The sequence below is a fragment of the Melanostigma gelatinosum genome, assembly GCF_949748355.1.
Source record: "Melanostigma gelatinosum genome assembly, chromosome: 18".
NCBI classification, from domain to species: domain Eukaryota; kingdom Metazoa; phylum Chordata; class Actinopteri; order Perciformes; family Zoarcidae; genus Melanostigma; species Melanostigma gelatinosum.
The window spans coordinates 4,682,058-4,695,088 of record NC_136651.1 but is presented as its reverse complement, the minus strand read 5'-3'; the positions used below and the strand labels follow the sequence as shown (position 1 = coordinate 4,695,088).

General features: G+C 42.8%; 1 protein-coding gene across 1 annotated transcript in view; it reads right to left on the bottom strand.

The window, feature by feature from the left end:
• Nucleotides 1–537: 537 nt before the first annotated feature.
• Nucleotides 538–13,031, bottom strand: part of lamc3 (laminin, gamma 3) — an 89,090-nt gene continuing 76,596 nt past the window's right edge. The window contains exons 17-28 of the mRNA XM_079289946.1: nt 12,801–12,979; nt 11,138–11,318; nt 9,825–10,057; nt 8,570–8,646; nt 8,138–8,272; nt 6,554–6,773; nt 5,931–6,077; nt 4,488–4,590; nt 3,976–4,178; nt 2,888–3,028; nt 2,705–2,804; nt 538–2,150 (exon numbers count right to left, since the gene is read on the bottom strand). Of these exons, the coding sequence (XP_079146072.1) occupies nt 1,888–2,150; nt 2,705–2,804; nt 2,888–3,028; nt 3,976–4,178; nt 4,488–4,590; nt 5,931–6,077; nt 6,554–6,773; nt 8,138–8,272; nt 8,570–8,646; nt 9,825–10,057; nt 11,138–11,318; nt 12,801–12,979 (1,982 nt within the window). The 3' untranslated portion in view covers nt 538–1,887. The remainder of the gene's footprint in view (nt 2,151–2,704; nt 2,805–2,887; nt 3,029–3,975; nt 4,179–4,487; nt 4,591–5,930; nt 6,078–6,553; nt 6,774–8,137; nt 8,273–8,569; nt 8,647–9,824; nt 10,058–11,137; nt 11,319–12,800; nt 12,980–13,031) is intronic.

Below are 13,031 nucleotides of genomic sequence, written 5' to 3'. Positions count from 1 at the left end.
AATGTCAGCTATATGAATCAATACACGCACATCGTCTGTGTTTTTGGAACCCGTCAGAAATGTTTACTACAGTACGACTACGAAGCATGAATATTTTAATAACGCAATGGTCTTAAGAACTTTGCCATTTTCCATCTCCTTACCTCTCACCAGTCTTGAATTTGGATTTCATTTTCATATGGCAATGGCACTCGTCTCTACTTTGCCTCTAAACGGACTGAAAATTACATTTTGCATTGATGATGAATTTCCGTGAATGTTGAGAGACACTGCTGTTCACTGACTTGTACAACATACGGCGCATCGGCCTGAGATGTGTCGAAGAAAAGAAACCGGCTGTGCACATTTCATTTCTGGTGTTTCAAAAAGGTAAACGCTGATTACAAATGTTGTACAGTATTGAATTAGAGTAAACCACCAGTCTATGTGTAAGAGGGTCTAATTAACATCCTATCTTGTTTAAGGAGATATAACACTTAAATATGACACTGGAGAGTTGTGGTTTTTACACTCTGTTTTTTTATAGATTCAGCAAATAGGATGTAACATGTTGATTAGTGAGCTGTCGAGGTGCTGGCAAAAAGTCCAAAAGGTGTAGCTTCACGTTCAGCGTACAGAGATGAGAGTGGTAAGGATCTTCTTATTCGAGGAAATTAAACAAGATGTGAGTTAATATATGTTAATCAAACTCTGATGTCCTTCTGGAGGTCGGCCACATTACATTTTTGAAATATCACAAACAGCAAGAATATTTTCGAAGGGCTGAATATTTAATTTATTATTTTCTTTTTTTTGGAGAATTCCTTGAACTATCATCGATCCTTTTTAGCTTTTAATCTGAGCAGCTCCTTTATTTCCATTTTAATGTGCAAAATGGCCTTTTTCAAGTATACTTTATTTTGCAATGGTTTCTATGTGAAGGCCTTACATACTGTACGTAGATGTTGAAGTAGATGTTGATGTCTAACTGGAACTGGTTGGATGAGACCATTTGTCTGTATCTGATTCCTGATCAGTTGTTCAACATGATTAAAAACAGGAAAAAAGTGTATTTTGGTAAACCATCACTCCATGAGCCATATTCACAATACAAAGGTAATTAGCTTTCACATGTTGGTCATCAGAAGTCAGACAGTGTGACCAAGACCGTGACCCCAAGACAAGGAACATTGACCATTTGATAGTAACCACAAAAACAGAGAGGTATCACTGTGAGAATCCCAAACACAGGTTGTGTGCTCTTGAAGCCTGACCTGAACCCCACTGAGGCCAAGGGGACTAATTGTTAATTAAGCCAGGCTGATGAAAGAGAGCTCAAGTGTAAATGAATGTGTCAGTCTGAAGGAGCACTCAGACTCACCTCTTACCCCCACAAAAGGAAAATCAGCATTATTTTAAACTTGACAGGGCACTCCAGCAGTTCAGAACGGCTGCTTATTATTCACGGTGAAATTAAAGTTCTGATGTTGTTGAGTGGGAGAAAGAAATTAAGGAGAAAAAAAAGATTAGGTGTAAATCATAGGAGACAGTGGAGAATCCACGTCTTCTGGTGGGAGTGTGTGTGTGTGAGTGTATCAAGGTGGTAAAATAAAATGTACCTTCGGGCAAAAGCATGAAAAAGGGAAGAATTTAAGGATAAAACTGACTTTTTTGAAGTTGAATAATAAAAAATGACCGTAGACCCTTTTATTAACAAAATACATGGTAAAATAAAACGTACCCTGGGGCAACAGATGGAAAAATAAAAGAATTTAAGGATATCACTGACCCTTTTGAACAGAATAATAATAAAAAAAACGGCCCAGCCCCTTTTTATTAAAGAAAATCCTCAGACTTCTATGATGTTCAGCTGTTTTATCATGAGCCAATGCTTGTCATCTACAGTATCTAGCCTTTACCTGCACCTGTGGCCTGGGGGCATGACTGAGGCAGGTTTAAAGTGATGTCCCTGAGACTGTCTCTCTCCTCCCTGATCTCCTGTAAGTCCTGTTCAATGAAGGACATCCTGCTGTGCTGTTCTTTCGCGGCCGATTGCAGCTTCTGGATCTTCGAGCCCAGCGTCGGGCTCTCAACACTCCCGCGAAGCATGCTCAGGCGGCGCGCTGTCTCATCCAAGATCCGGTCAAAGCGCTCCAGCGGCACGTTCCCATCTGTTCGGGACATGCAAGAGAGAGGACAGTTGGAGAAAGAGGCAACCACAGATGGAGGCGTCAGAAGTTTTGCTCGATGGTGGTTTGTAAGCGTCGGTCCTACAGCAGTGATTGAAGTGCGGGGGATCAGCCATGATGACCTAATTACAGTGATTTGGTCATTATCCTCTCAATCATGTTAACATAAGCACCACGGAGTGAAAGGTCCCTGTCATTATACTTAATTCAACAGATTGTACAAAACATGATACAAGAAATGTGTTTGAATGAACAGGTCAGATAATATTACGTCAGAAAGACGCCACTGAATGATTCTTACACACTGATATTTACCCACAGGGGAAACGCTGCTGGAAAACATGAACGGCAGTTACTCTTACTTTATCATGGGGGTACCAATCTGGGAAATATTTCCATGTTAAATGAGGCATTAAAAAGCAAAGAGCTCTTTAGTGATTTGACATTTAAGATATAATGAAGATTAACGAGTTTTATAGATATGGAAGGCTAAAAAGGTGCCAACAGTGAAGATGATCTATAAGGGAGTGACTTACCAATCTTGCTGATTAGCTCGGTTAGTGTAACAGAATAGGCCTTTAACTGGAGCTTGGCTGCTTCCATGTCTTCCATAACGCTGTTCAGGGACACGTCAGGCTGGAAATGAGGTGCACACGGGAAGAACAGATCAGTAAGCATAGACTCTGCTGTTTGAATGTATATATGTCTGTGTTAGGTACCGCTAAGATGATCTGGGCGTTGGCTGTGTCAGCTAGCATCTCCTGCTCAGCCAGCTGTTGTAAAGCGGCGTCTATATGGGAGCTAAGGTGAGCAGATGCAGTCCTGGTATGCCTGGCCTGCGTCAGAATGGCTTTGGATTCCTGCACACAAAGAGAGAGGAAAAATAGAACTAAGGAAAGACAAACGACACCCGAATATTGAAGATGTTTTGATTAGTTACAGAGCAAGACGAAGGACCTTAAATAAACCACAGCGCACGGTCTAAAGAGAATGGTGCGAGTGCATTTAGGGCGTGTCCAACTCAACTTTTACATGGCCCATAATCTGGGTGATGTGCCTGCACCTGGCACGTCGCTATCTAAATGGCGGATTCAGCAAAGTGGAAAAGGTAGAACGCCAACAAATATGGATTGAAGCAGAATATTGTGTCAGATAAAAACATGTTGTGAATTTTGGAAATGATTACATGTGTCACTCAGCTCTGGAGTTATTGGACATGTTTGGATCACACGACTGGAATCCTATGCAGCCGCCACTGGCATTTCATTCTACAAATAAGACTATTAATATCAGTGTTGACTGATCTTTCTCTGCAAACGTGCAGAAATGCTGTATTCAAACAGAATGAATGGGCATGCAAAAGAAAAAAGATGTGCAGTTTTTCAAATTTGAATAAAAACGTTATGAATAAAGCTATGAAGCTTCCAACGATTCGGTACGGCCCTAGAATTGTCTTCAATGCCTTTCATATTGTGTTTACAGATTTAAATGGCACTCCGTCTGCTGTTTGTCCCATTGATAGAAGGTGCTGAATATAGCGGCTGCATTACACTCGGGCCTTGCAGCGAGGCTCTGAGGGAGAGATGGTTTGTAATGAGCGGAGATATGAGGCTCAAACTTTGAAGTAGCCTACGTCTACACTCGCAAACACAGAAAGAGGACGGAATGCTTTTATCCCATCCGATATGCCCAAAGGACACTTCAACATGTCGACAGGAGGAGCCAGGTATCAAACCACCAATTGGATGAATTACAAATTTGATCCCTGTTATGACACTAGATTAAACAAAACAAACAGCACACATACCTTTGCCACAGCATGGGCCGTCTGTTCCGCCTCCATTGTGGTGTTGCTGGAGAGGCTGGAGTTCTCCAGCGCTGGTTTTAGCATCTTCTTGATCTGCGAGACCTTTTTCCTGACATCAGCTAGAACCTTCTCCTCCAGGGCTTTTTCCTTCTTCATTGCAGCCTTGGTCTGGGCCTGCCGACGGGGCCACTCCCTCACCATGTCTGGGTGGAGATCGGGAAGAAGGCCGGCAGTAGGATTAAAGCCCGGAGAATGTTAAATCCATGGTATTCTTCTATTAAATAAAATAATCATGAATAAATAAGCAAAATTAAAGTTCGGAAAAAGACAACGGTGATGACATATTTATTATCCTAAGATTTCAGTTTCTCTTGTGTTTGTTTTCAGACTCTGCACTTGGCATTTCAATTTGAGTGGAATAATTCAGTTGGAGACATTGCAAGACTAGACAGCGAAGAGAGTGAAAAGAGAAACAAGCCAGATAGATAGAGCGACGCGAGGAAGAGACTCACATTCTACTTCTCTGTGCAGGGCGATGGCGTCGGATTCCACCCCTTTCCCTGTCACCACGGACGACAACGCCGTGAGCTTTGCCCCTTGAGCGCGAGCTTGCAGCTTGAAAGAAAGACACGTAAGACGAAACATGACCTCAGCTAAAGTGTATTCAAAGCTGATATCAAGGCGAACCGAGGAGACGACAGCATTAACATAGTCTACAGCCATGCTAGCAGCTCTGTGATGTCATATTTTGTGCTTAATGCGAATGTCTGCAAGCTTTCTTCTCTTGCTCATTGATTTGAAAGAAAATTTATAAAACCAAAAAAATGTTGTTTCAGATAATAGACGGCGCGGTTTGTGTTGTGTTTGTGTGTAGATGTGGCGCTGTCCAAAGTGCTGAAACAGAGCGACAGACACGGTTTCGTATCCTGCTTGCTTGTTTTTGTGGTAGTTGATTGGACTTTTGGCCCTAATTCCATTTTCCCACCATTGCAGCAATCCACAGAGAGAAGAAACAAGTTGTTTCTACCTGCCTCCCCCTGCTGATTGAAGAGACTCCTTCATACATTCAAAACACATCTAGCTCTCTGATAGTGTTACGTTCTCATGCGAGTGGTTTGAAATATAAATGTGTTCTTTGATTTTGTAACAGTCGCCATATATTGTTGTTATTTGGATCGTGCAACTTAGTCTACATGGGGATTTATTTACACACTCTAAGGAGATTTATTGAAAGCACATGATTTGTTTTCAAATTCTGATTAACAGTATTATTGATAGGCTGATATTTATTCCACATTTATTGGAAGAAACCAAGCAATTCTTTGTAAAATCAGACATTCATCACCCCCATATAGCCTGAATGGAATGATCCTTTGTTTCATAACCACATTTTTCCGCCACGAGGAGATTCGATTGCGAGATTGGTCGTCAAGTCAGGCTCCGTAGCTCGAGTAGTCGACTATTCAGGGTCACCCTTAGTAAGCATGCAAACATATGCTAATTAGCAAAGAGGCTGATGAAAAAGTTTTGCAGGTATTTGGTAATCATGCGAAGTATTGCACGAATTGAAATTTTGATTTGATGACGGAGCAAAATGGATAGTCATTGCAATTCGTCCCGAGGGAGACATGAACGTCTGCAACAAGTATGACGGAAATCCTTCCAGGAGTTGACCAGATGTTAAATGGGATTTATGATTCAATTAAAATGTTGGAAATTCAATTTTCATTTTCAACTACAAAAGTGAATCTCACAGTGGTACTTCATTAACTTCATCCTCTGGGAACCTTGAATATCTGTACAAAATGCCGTGGCAATCCGTCTGACAGTGAACAGAGCTGTTCACAGAGCTGCTAGCATGGCTAACAAACTTCACACCAAGCATCACAAATTCAAATTCAAAATACATTCAAAGTATAAAGACATGAAGTCACATGTGCGGTATATTTACTCACCTCACTAATGTCATCCAGCAGTTCCAGTTTCTTACTGGCGGCCTGTTTTAGAGGCTCCACCTCCTCTCTGATCCTACTGATGAGATTGTCTTGGGTCTGAATTTGCTTGTCCAGCTCTTCATTTTGTTTAAGCAGGTCCTCGCCCCACTAAACAGGAAGCAAACAACACACAACTTTAATGCTTTTATTAAACAAATCCCATTTTGCTTTCTCTATCAGTTTTACAAAGCATTCTGCCTTTAATCAGTCATTTTCAGAGAGCAAATTGGCCTATTTCTGTGTCCTTTTTCAATTTTTTGTCTGCTCAGAGAGGCTGTGGTGGTTAATCACCGTCCTCTGGAACAACATGTACCCCCATGAGCAACAAATCCTGCCAGGATCCTCTCTCCTGTGCCTACTCAGTGCCAAATGTAAAAATAAATGTGGAGGTAACTGCCCACTCTTCAAAAAATGAAATACGTGTATCTGTATATTAGCCTATTCCACGTCCCAGATGTGTTTCTTATATAATATGTGCCGCTATCAAACTTTAATTGGACTAAATGATCCACTCATGGGTCTATAATGTAACATAATAATGCTTGAAACTCCATTTGTACTCTGCAGGTGCTGTCCAAGCTGACCTCTGTTGTACGGTTGGTTGGACGTGTTTGGTTGAGCTGCATTTGTTGAGGCTCCCGTGACGGGCTGGCATCTGTCAGAGCCAACTGATGTAAGGATGATGTGATGTTACCCAGCGCCAGCTCTAAACCAGCAGCTTCCTCCTCCACGTCCAGCTGTTTGGCCACAGTTTCATTCACCTGTGCTGTCAGGTTCTCCTTCTGCTGCTGCATTTGTGTTATTCTGAGATATAAGACGGAGAAAAAGACAGCAGAGAGAACGCTGTAAGATATAGTGGACTGTAATGGACACTATCAAACATCAGGATGTTTTCTGTTCACTTGATTTATAACTGTGAATGCTGCAGACTCATTCAGTATATTCAATTTCATATGGCGTTTGAAAGAGAAACCTAAAAAGCATCATGCTGTGCCATATTTAAATCAACATACATGTGGGAACAAGACAAGGCAGCTTGTTATAACTGAGTAAAGAGGATTAAAAGGGAAGGCAGCATTTGACAAAGAAAGCGTGACGAATTCACGAAAGGCACAGAGCAGTAGATGTTAAAGTGCCATTTTGTATCACCTCCACAGCTGTAATGATATCCATTCCTTTCAAAACAACCCATATGGCAAAAGGTCTGGTAAAGTAAAAGTATCAACATAACAATGTAAAAATACTCCATTGCAAGTAAAATAAGTGTTACATGAATACTTTTTAAGTATAACAAGTATAAAAACACTCCTTCTGAAGAGGAAAGTCACACACTTTCGCGGTGGTTTAATGTCACACTACTTCTGCGTTTGCTGTCTGAATATAAAGGATGACGTTGATTGTTAACATGGGCCATTTTAAGTGCTCGAACAAACATTTCTAAACTCCCGTTAGTGACAGCGGTATGTAGCCTTGTAATACATGCTTGTTGTTAGCGGCTGGTTCGATTCTTTTGTCATTTCTCTGATTGGATCGCTGTCCTGCCTAAAAAAATATATATCTGATCTGCTGAAGTACTAACGCATGGGGACATATGTGTAGGAAATACAATTTCATGCTGCCCATCTGTGCATAAACTGCTCAATTCACATCCTGTAAACTGACACACACACACACACACACTATCATACAGCAGCTCTCCAGAGATTAACAGAACTCTCCTGAACTGAGCTGACGACTGTTAGAAGGGGGTAATCAATTTTGAGTTGCTCGCTTCTTGCTCTCCTCATGGCCACCGGAGGGCTTTTTGCATCATTCTGTCTGGCATTCAGGATAATCCTCAGAGCAATCACACGCTAGGAGATGCAGCGAGCGTGCGGCAAATCCACGAAAGCAATAGGCTTACAGTGGAGAGAAGCTGTCCCCCTGTGGCTAAATGTCTTACTCCTGAACTCCAATGTGCTTTGAAAGGCTGCTGTGAAGAAGAGGACCTCGAGCTGTTATACAAGGATAGGTGCACTTTGTTAGAAATATACTGCGAAAGCACAATCATTTAGGGAGTCATGCAGCTTGTTGGGATTCTTCAATACAGGATGCTTTATGTGAATGGGAGACATTCTCTCTTGTGCTCGTCTGGGTGGGCGTGTGTTTGGAGTCCTTATTGTGCTCACTGCTCCGTTAGGTTCCTGATGTACTCCTCCGTGGAGTTGTCCTGCAGTAGATCCATCAGGAAACCGAAGGTCTGCTCCGAGGCTCTTACCGCCCTGCTGGCTATGGCCTCAATGTGGTCTGCTGTTTCTCTGTGGCTACAAAGGATGGGGGGGGGGATAACGAAGTGAGTAACAGAGAATAACAGAGCATTACAACCGCCTGAGGAGAGATGAAATGGATTTCGGTGTCAACGACTTCCTCCTGCAGTCCAGATTGCTGTAACTACCACATAATAATGCTGCATACCGGTACTCTGAGTGGCCAAGGGCATCGATTCACAATGGCTTAACCCCCAGTGTCAGAGACAAGCTAAAAGTAGAAGCAAAGAGAGACGAAGTTCCACAGATTACTTCAGTGGTCCTTTCTTGTAATGGTCCATTGATCTGTCTTACCTTTTCATTAGGGCCTGTGAGTCGTTGACCAAATTGTTCCATTTGTTGGGTTCTGACACCACCTCAAAAGGAATGATCTATGAAAAAGGAAGAGAGGGAACGCAACATGCTGAGCAGGCCTGAGAGATGAAAAAAGAAATGAAAGGTCCGGCCTTGAAGAGACTTCAGACTGTTTTGACATGTCGATTTTCATCACGTGAACTCGAGTCTTGATCTAATCATGAAGGCATTTTTCATCAGCTGAGTGGAGAGTTTTTCTTTAGACCCTGTGCTGTTTGCTCAGAAAATGTAGCATCTGTGTGAAAGCGGTTCTGTAAATCTGGGCACAGATTTGTATAAAGAGTAGAGGTTCATTAGATTCGCTTTGGCTCCATTTAAAATGCTTTTCTGCACTGCCGTCATAGGCAAGGCTGAAAATGGTGTCCTGTGGATTGCTTTAATTCTGCAAATAGTGAAACTCATCTCATGAACCGCTTCAGCATATGTATTCTAAAAGGTTCAAAGCAGGCGCTTATGGAAAAAAAACTCCCTCAAAATAAATCCCCTCAAGTTTTCTCCTGATGAATGTAATGTGTGTACAGTCAAATGCTGAATTCTTCCCCGAGTGACATTTCATTTGAGAAAATGCAAATACAAATGGAAAACTGAATCACCAATTGACACTCTTGCATTTTTTCTTCATTTTGGATGGCTGCTCTGCTTATTAATATGGAATTAAATTGCAGCCGCTTCAGGCTTACCCAAGTGATAAGGGCTACGGAGGTACAATGTGCCTGCGTGCACACAGACACACAATCTGAAATAGAGAGTTAAACACTGGCAAAACAAGCTCTCTCTCATCTCCCACAATATGAATAACATGGCAGCAGCATCCATAATAGATTCCTGCAAAGCGTCTTGGTGAGATGGTGAGAAGTTGTTAATTTTAGCGTCCATCAAAAAGTCTTTGGATTTTCCTTTGGAAGCAGGAATTTGCCAGGCAGCTGGAGGAGGGAGGAGGGTGGTGGAGGTGTGGGTAAGACATATTGCTTTGCCTTGGGGGAACTCTGATCTATGCAGAAGAGCTCCACCAAAAGGAGTAAACTGCAGTATCCAGTAATAAGGACAAAACATCTCTTGTGTTACAGACAATATCAGCCTGCTGGTGGACTGGGTGAACCCTTACGTTATAGCTGCAATGACATACCTGGAATACATTCTAACTATGTGGACCATGAACACAATGTTGAAGAAACAATATGGTTAATTCGCCTACCATGTTGTCCAGGTCCAGTGTTGCCTGCTTTAGCTGTTTGTGAGACGCTCTGACCGTGAACATAGTTTCAGTGAAGGTTTGACACACACTCCTGCTTCCTTCCTCCTTCCCCTCTTCCTCCGTCATGCTGATGCGGCAGTTCAAAGTGGAAGTAATGCCATGCAGCTGGGCTAAGAGTGTGCCTGCGGATGCTTCCAGCAAGGAAAATTGTTTTATGAAGGCCTCCCGAGCTTCTGAAAGAACAAAGAGAAAAAAGCAAAAAAAAAAACACATTAAATCCTTCACGGATTATTTCACCAAGAACTTCATTCCTCCAATTCTTTGTAGCTAGAGCGCAGTATTTTAACACATCACTCATGTTCTGTGTGAATTCACACTTTCATCCTTTCTGTCTACCTGTTGGTAGACAGAAAAAACCCCCAAACCACAGGGAATTCTGTCCACGTTTGTCACAGTCTCACTTTGTATTCAGTGGTATTTCTTGTGTTACTGGCTGCCTAGCCAGTCTGGAGCCGAGTACAATTAGTACAATATGTCTGGGTGTTTGTTGCTTTTGCTTGTCTCTTTGACTTTGTGTCACATAAAATAAGAGATAACAAGTGTGTGTGTGAGCCCCAGTGTGATTTGTTTGGCTCCCGTGTGCCCGCACAGTGAGCCTGTCGCTCCGACATACTCATTAAATCATTATTGGGCCACCCAGTGTCATAAAGGCCATGGCTGGTAACTATATGTGTGTATGTGCGTGTAAGTATGTGGGTGTTTTGGGACGTAAGACAACTATTATCGTGATTGCAACTACAATCATAATAAGCCAGGGATTAGAGATGCATCGCCTGTCATAGAAATAGGGATTAAGTTGGTCACACGGCGCCTTGTTCTATATTGTCATGATTTGTCTCCATTTGGCCTGTGCAGCTGAGCCTGTAAGCCCAAAGATAATGAGGATATATCAGCATTGTGTTCAGCAATTGGGAGAGGTTTGTATTGTTGCCTGCTTCCTGATTTAATCGCTTTGTTTTGTTATATCTGTAACAGTGTCACAACCAGGCGACACAGACAGCGCAACAGCCTGTTTTGCAGAACCTCGTGGGCGGTTTCATGTCAAATTTCTCAGCCGTGCTCGCTGGTCCTGTATGTACTGATATGGCACATTATCGTCTCACAGCCAAAATGTGACACAATACTTACAAAGGCACATAAAGCGAGCTTCACATTTCACAAAGCAAAGGCTGCCGAGCGTCTCTTGCGTGACCACACAGGAAACATTAAAAGGAGTGACAGGCCAAGTGGGATCATCTTCCATCTGCTGTTACCTTGGAGGGCCAGAAAATCCTCCAGAGCATTTGGTAGAGCATCCTCCCTCTGGTGCTCGTGCTCATAAAGCCTGGACATGTGATACTTCAGCAGGTGCTGCTGCTTTCCAAATCTACCGCGGCAATCAAAGTGAGCCAGCAGCTTCTCCAACTCCTGCAGGCGAGTCCTCATCTTTTCTGCCTGTACAGTAATAGCACAGAGATTTATCACCGACGGCGTCAATGAGAATACAGATTTTGCGAGACCAAAACAGAACAAAAGAACAACAACACACAAACAACTACTACACCACAAATATATATCCATCAAGGATTGAGATGGGACTTTGATTCGTGGTACAGCATGACATTAAAATGTAGCATTTCAACAAAAGCAATGAATAAATGAATACGCAACAACAGGATAAGGATAGAACACGGTTTTCATATCCACGTCCACTCACACTGTTCTCTGCATAGCATGTGGCCAAAGAAAGCGCGTCAGAAGATAGCTGGCTGAGGCTTCGTAGAGAATGGAAGTCCAGGTCTGAAAATTGAATTACGGCGCTGTGATTGGCACCAATTTGTTGAGCCTGGAAGTTAAATGGTCCGGACCTATAAAAGGTCTCTTTTTCACACCACCATGTTGTATTTTGTTTTACATGTCTGTGGTTACGAGGTGTCGGCTCTGGTAGCAGAAATAACTGTGCTCCTCTGTCTTTGAATAAGTACCATGTAGCTCGTTCCCATTCTTTGTTTCGCTGTTATCCGGTGCCTTCTTGATCATCGATCACATATTTCTGCCTTTTCCAACCTTCCTCTCTTTGCGACTTTGTTCGTCTTTTCCTTTCTGTGTGCAAAGCCGGATGAAAATGTGAGCAGAGATAGAAGGTGGGAGCGGCAGAGCCGGGGAGCCGGGGGAGACTGAGGAGTAATTGCAGGTGTTCAGAGCAGACAAGGCTTGGGTTGTTCACTGAATTGCTGATACTGCAGAAATCACAGTAGGTATTCACACAGGTACAAGTCGGTCCAGGGAGAACACACAGCCCCTTTAGCTGGAAAAAGAATGCGTTCAGAGGAAAGACAGAACATGCTGGTGGAATTGGATTGACTTCACGAGGCAAGTCCAGTGACGCAGCACCTCAGCACACAGACGTGGGTTGCAACAAATCTCAAGGGACAGAAAGAAGCTGCCCAGGAGATCATTAGGGCAAATGTCTCTTTCTGTTTCACTGCACATCTACTGTTTACTTGCAATCTACAAATACAAAGGAGCCATGCGGCTTTCATGAGGGTCTACAAAGGCAAGATGTGCAGGGGGGACCGGGCTATTTCAGGAACAAATTGCAGCTTATAATACAATAGTGAGGAAAACAGTTCTATACATTTGTGCAGCAAACACACATTAGTAAGTGTTGAGTAACAAGTTAACTTAAAGGAGCAATATGACATTCAAAGCATTAATAAAGCAGCAAACATCTATTTGCTGAGTAAAGATAGAGTGGAGTAGAGTGTATTGTGTATATATATATATATATACACAGTGTCAGTATAGTGGAATATGTGTGTAATGCTCCCAATCTTGTATCCTGCAGCATTTCAATGTTGTGTTCACATCTTGTTTGTGTTGGCCCGTGCTCAAAAAACCCCACATAACAACAACCACAAACAACCAGAAACTCACCTGTGTCTTGACAAGGCCATAGCAAACTGGGCATTCCTCACACTGGTGCGTGGCCCTGTTGTGGAAGTAGTTCATCTCACATTTGTCACACTTATAACCCACGAAGCCCTGGCGGCAGTGGCAGGTACCGTTGCCGTGACACTGCATTGAAATGGAGCCCATTGGGTCACAGTTGCAGGCTGGCAGAGGAAAGCAGGATGGGACCACGAGGAAAGATGGGGGAGCAGAGGA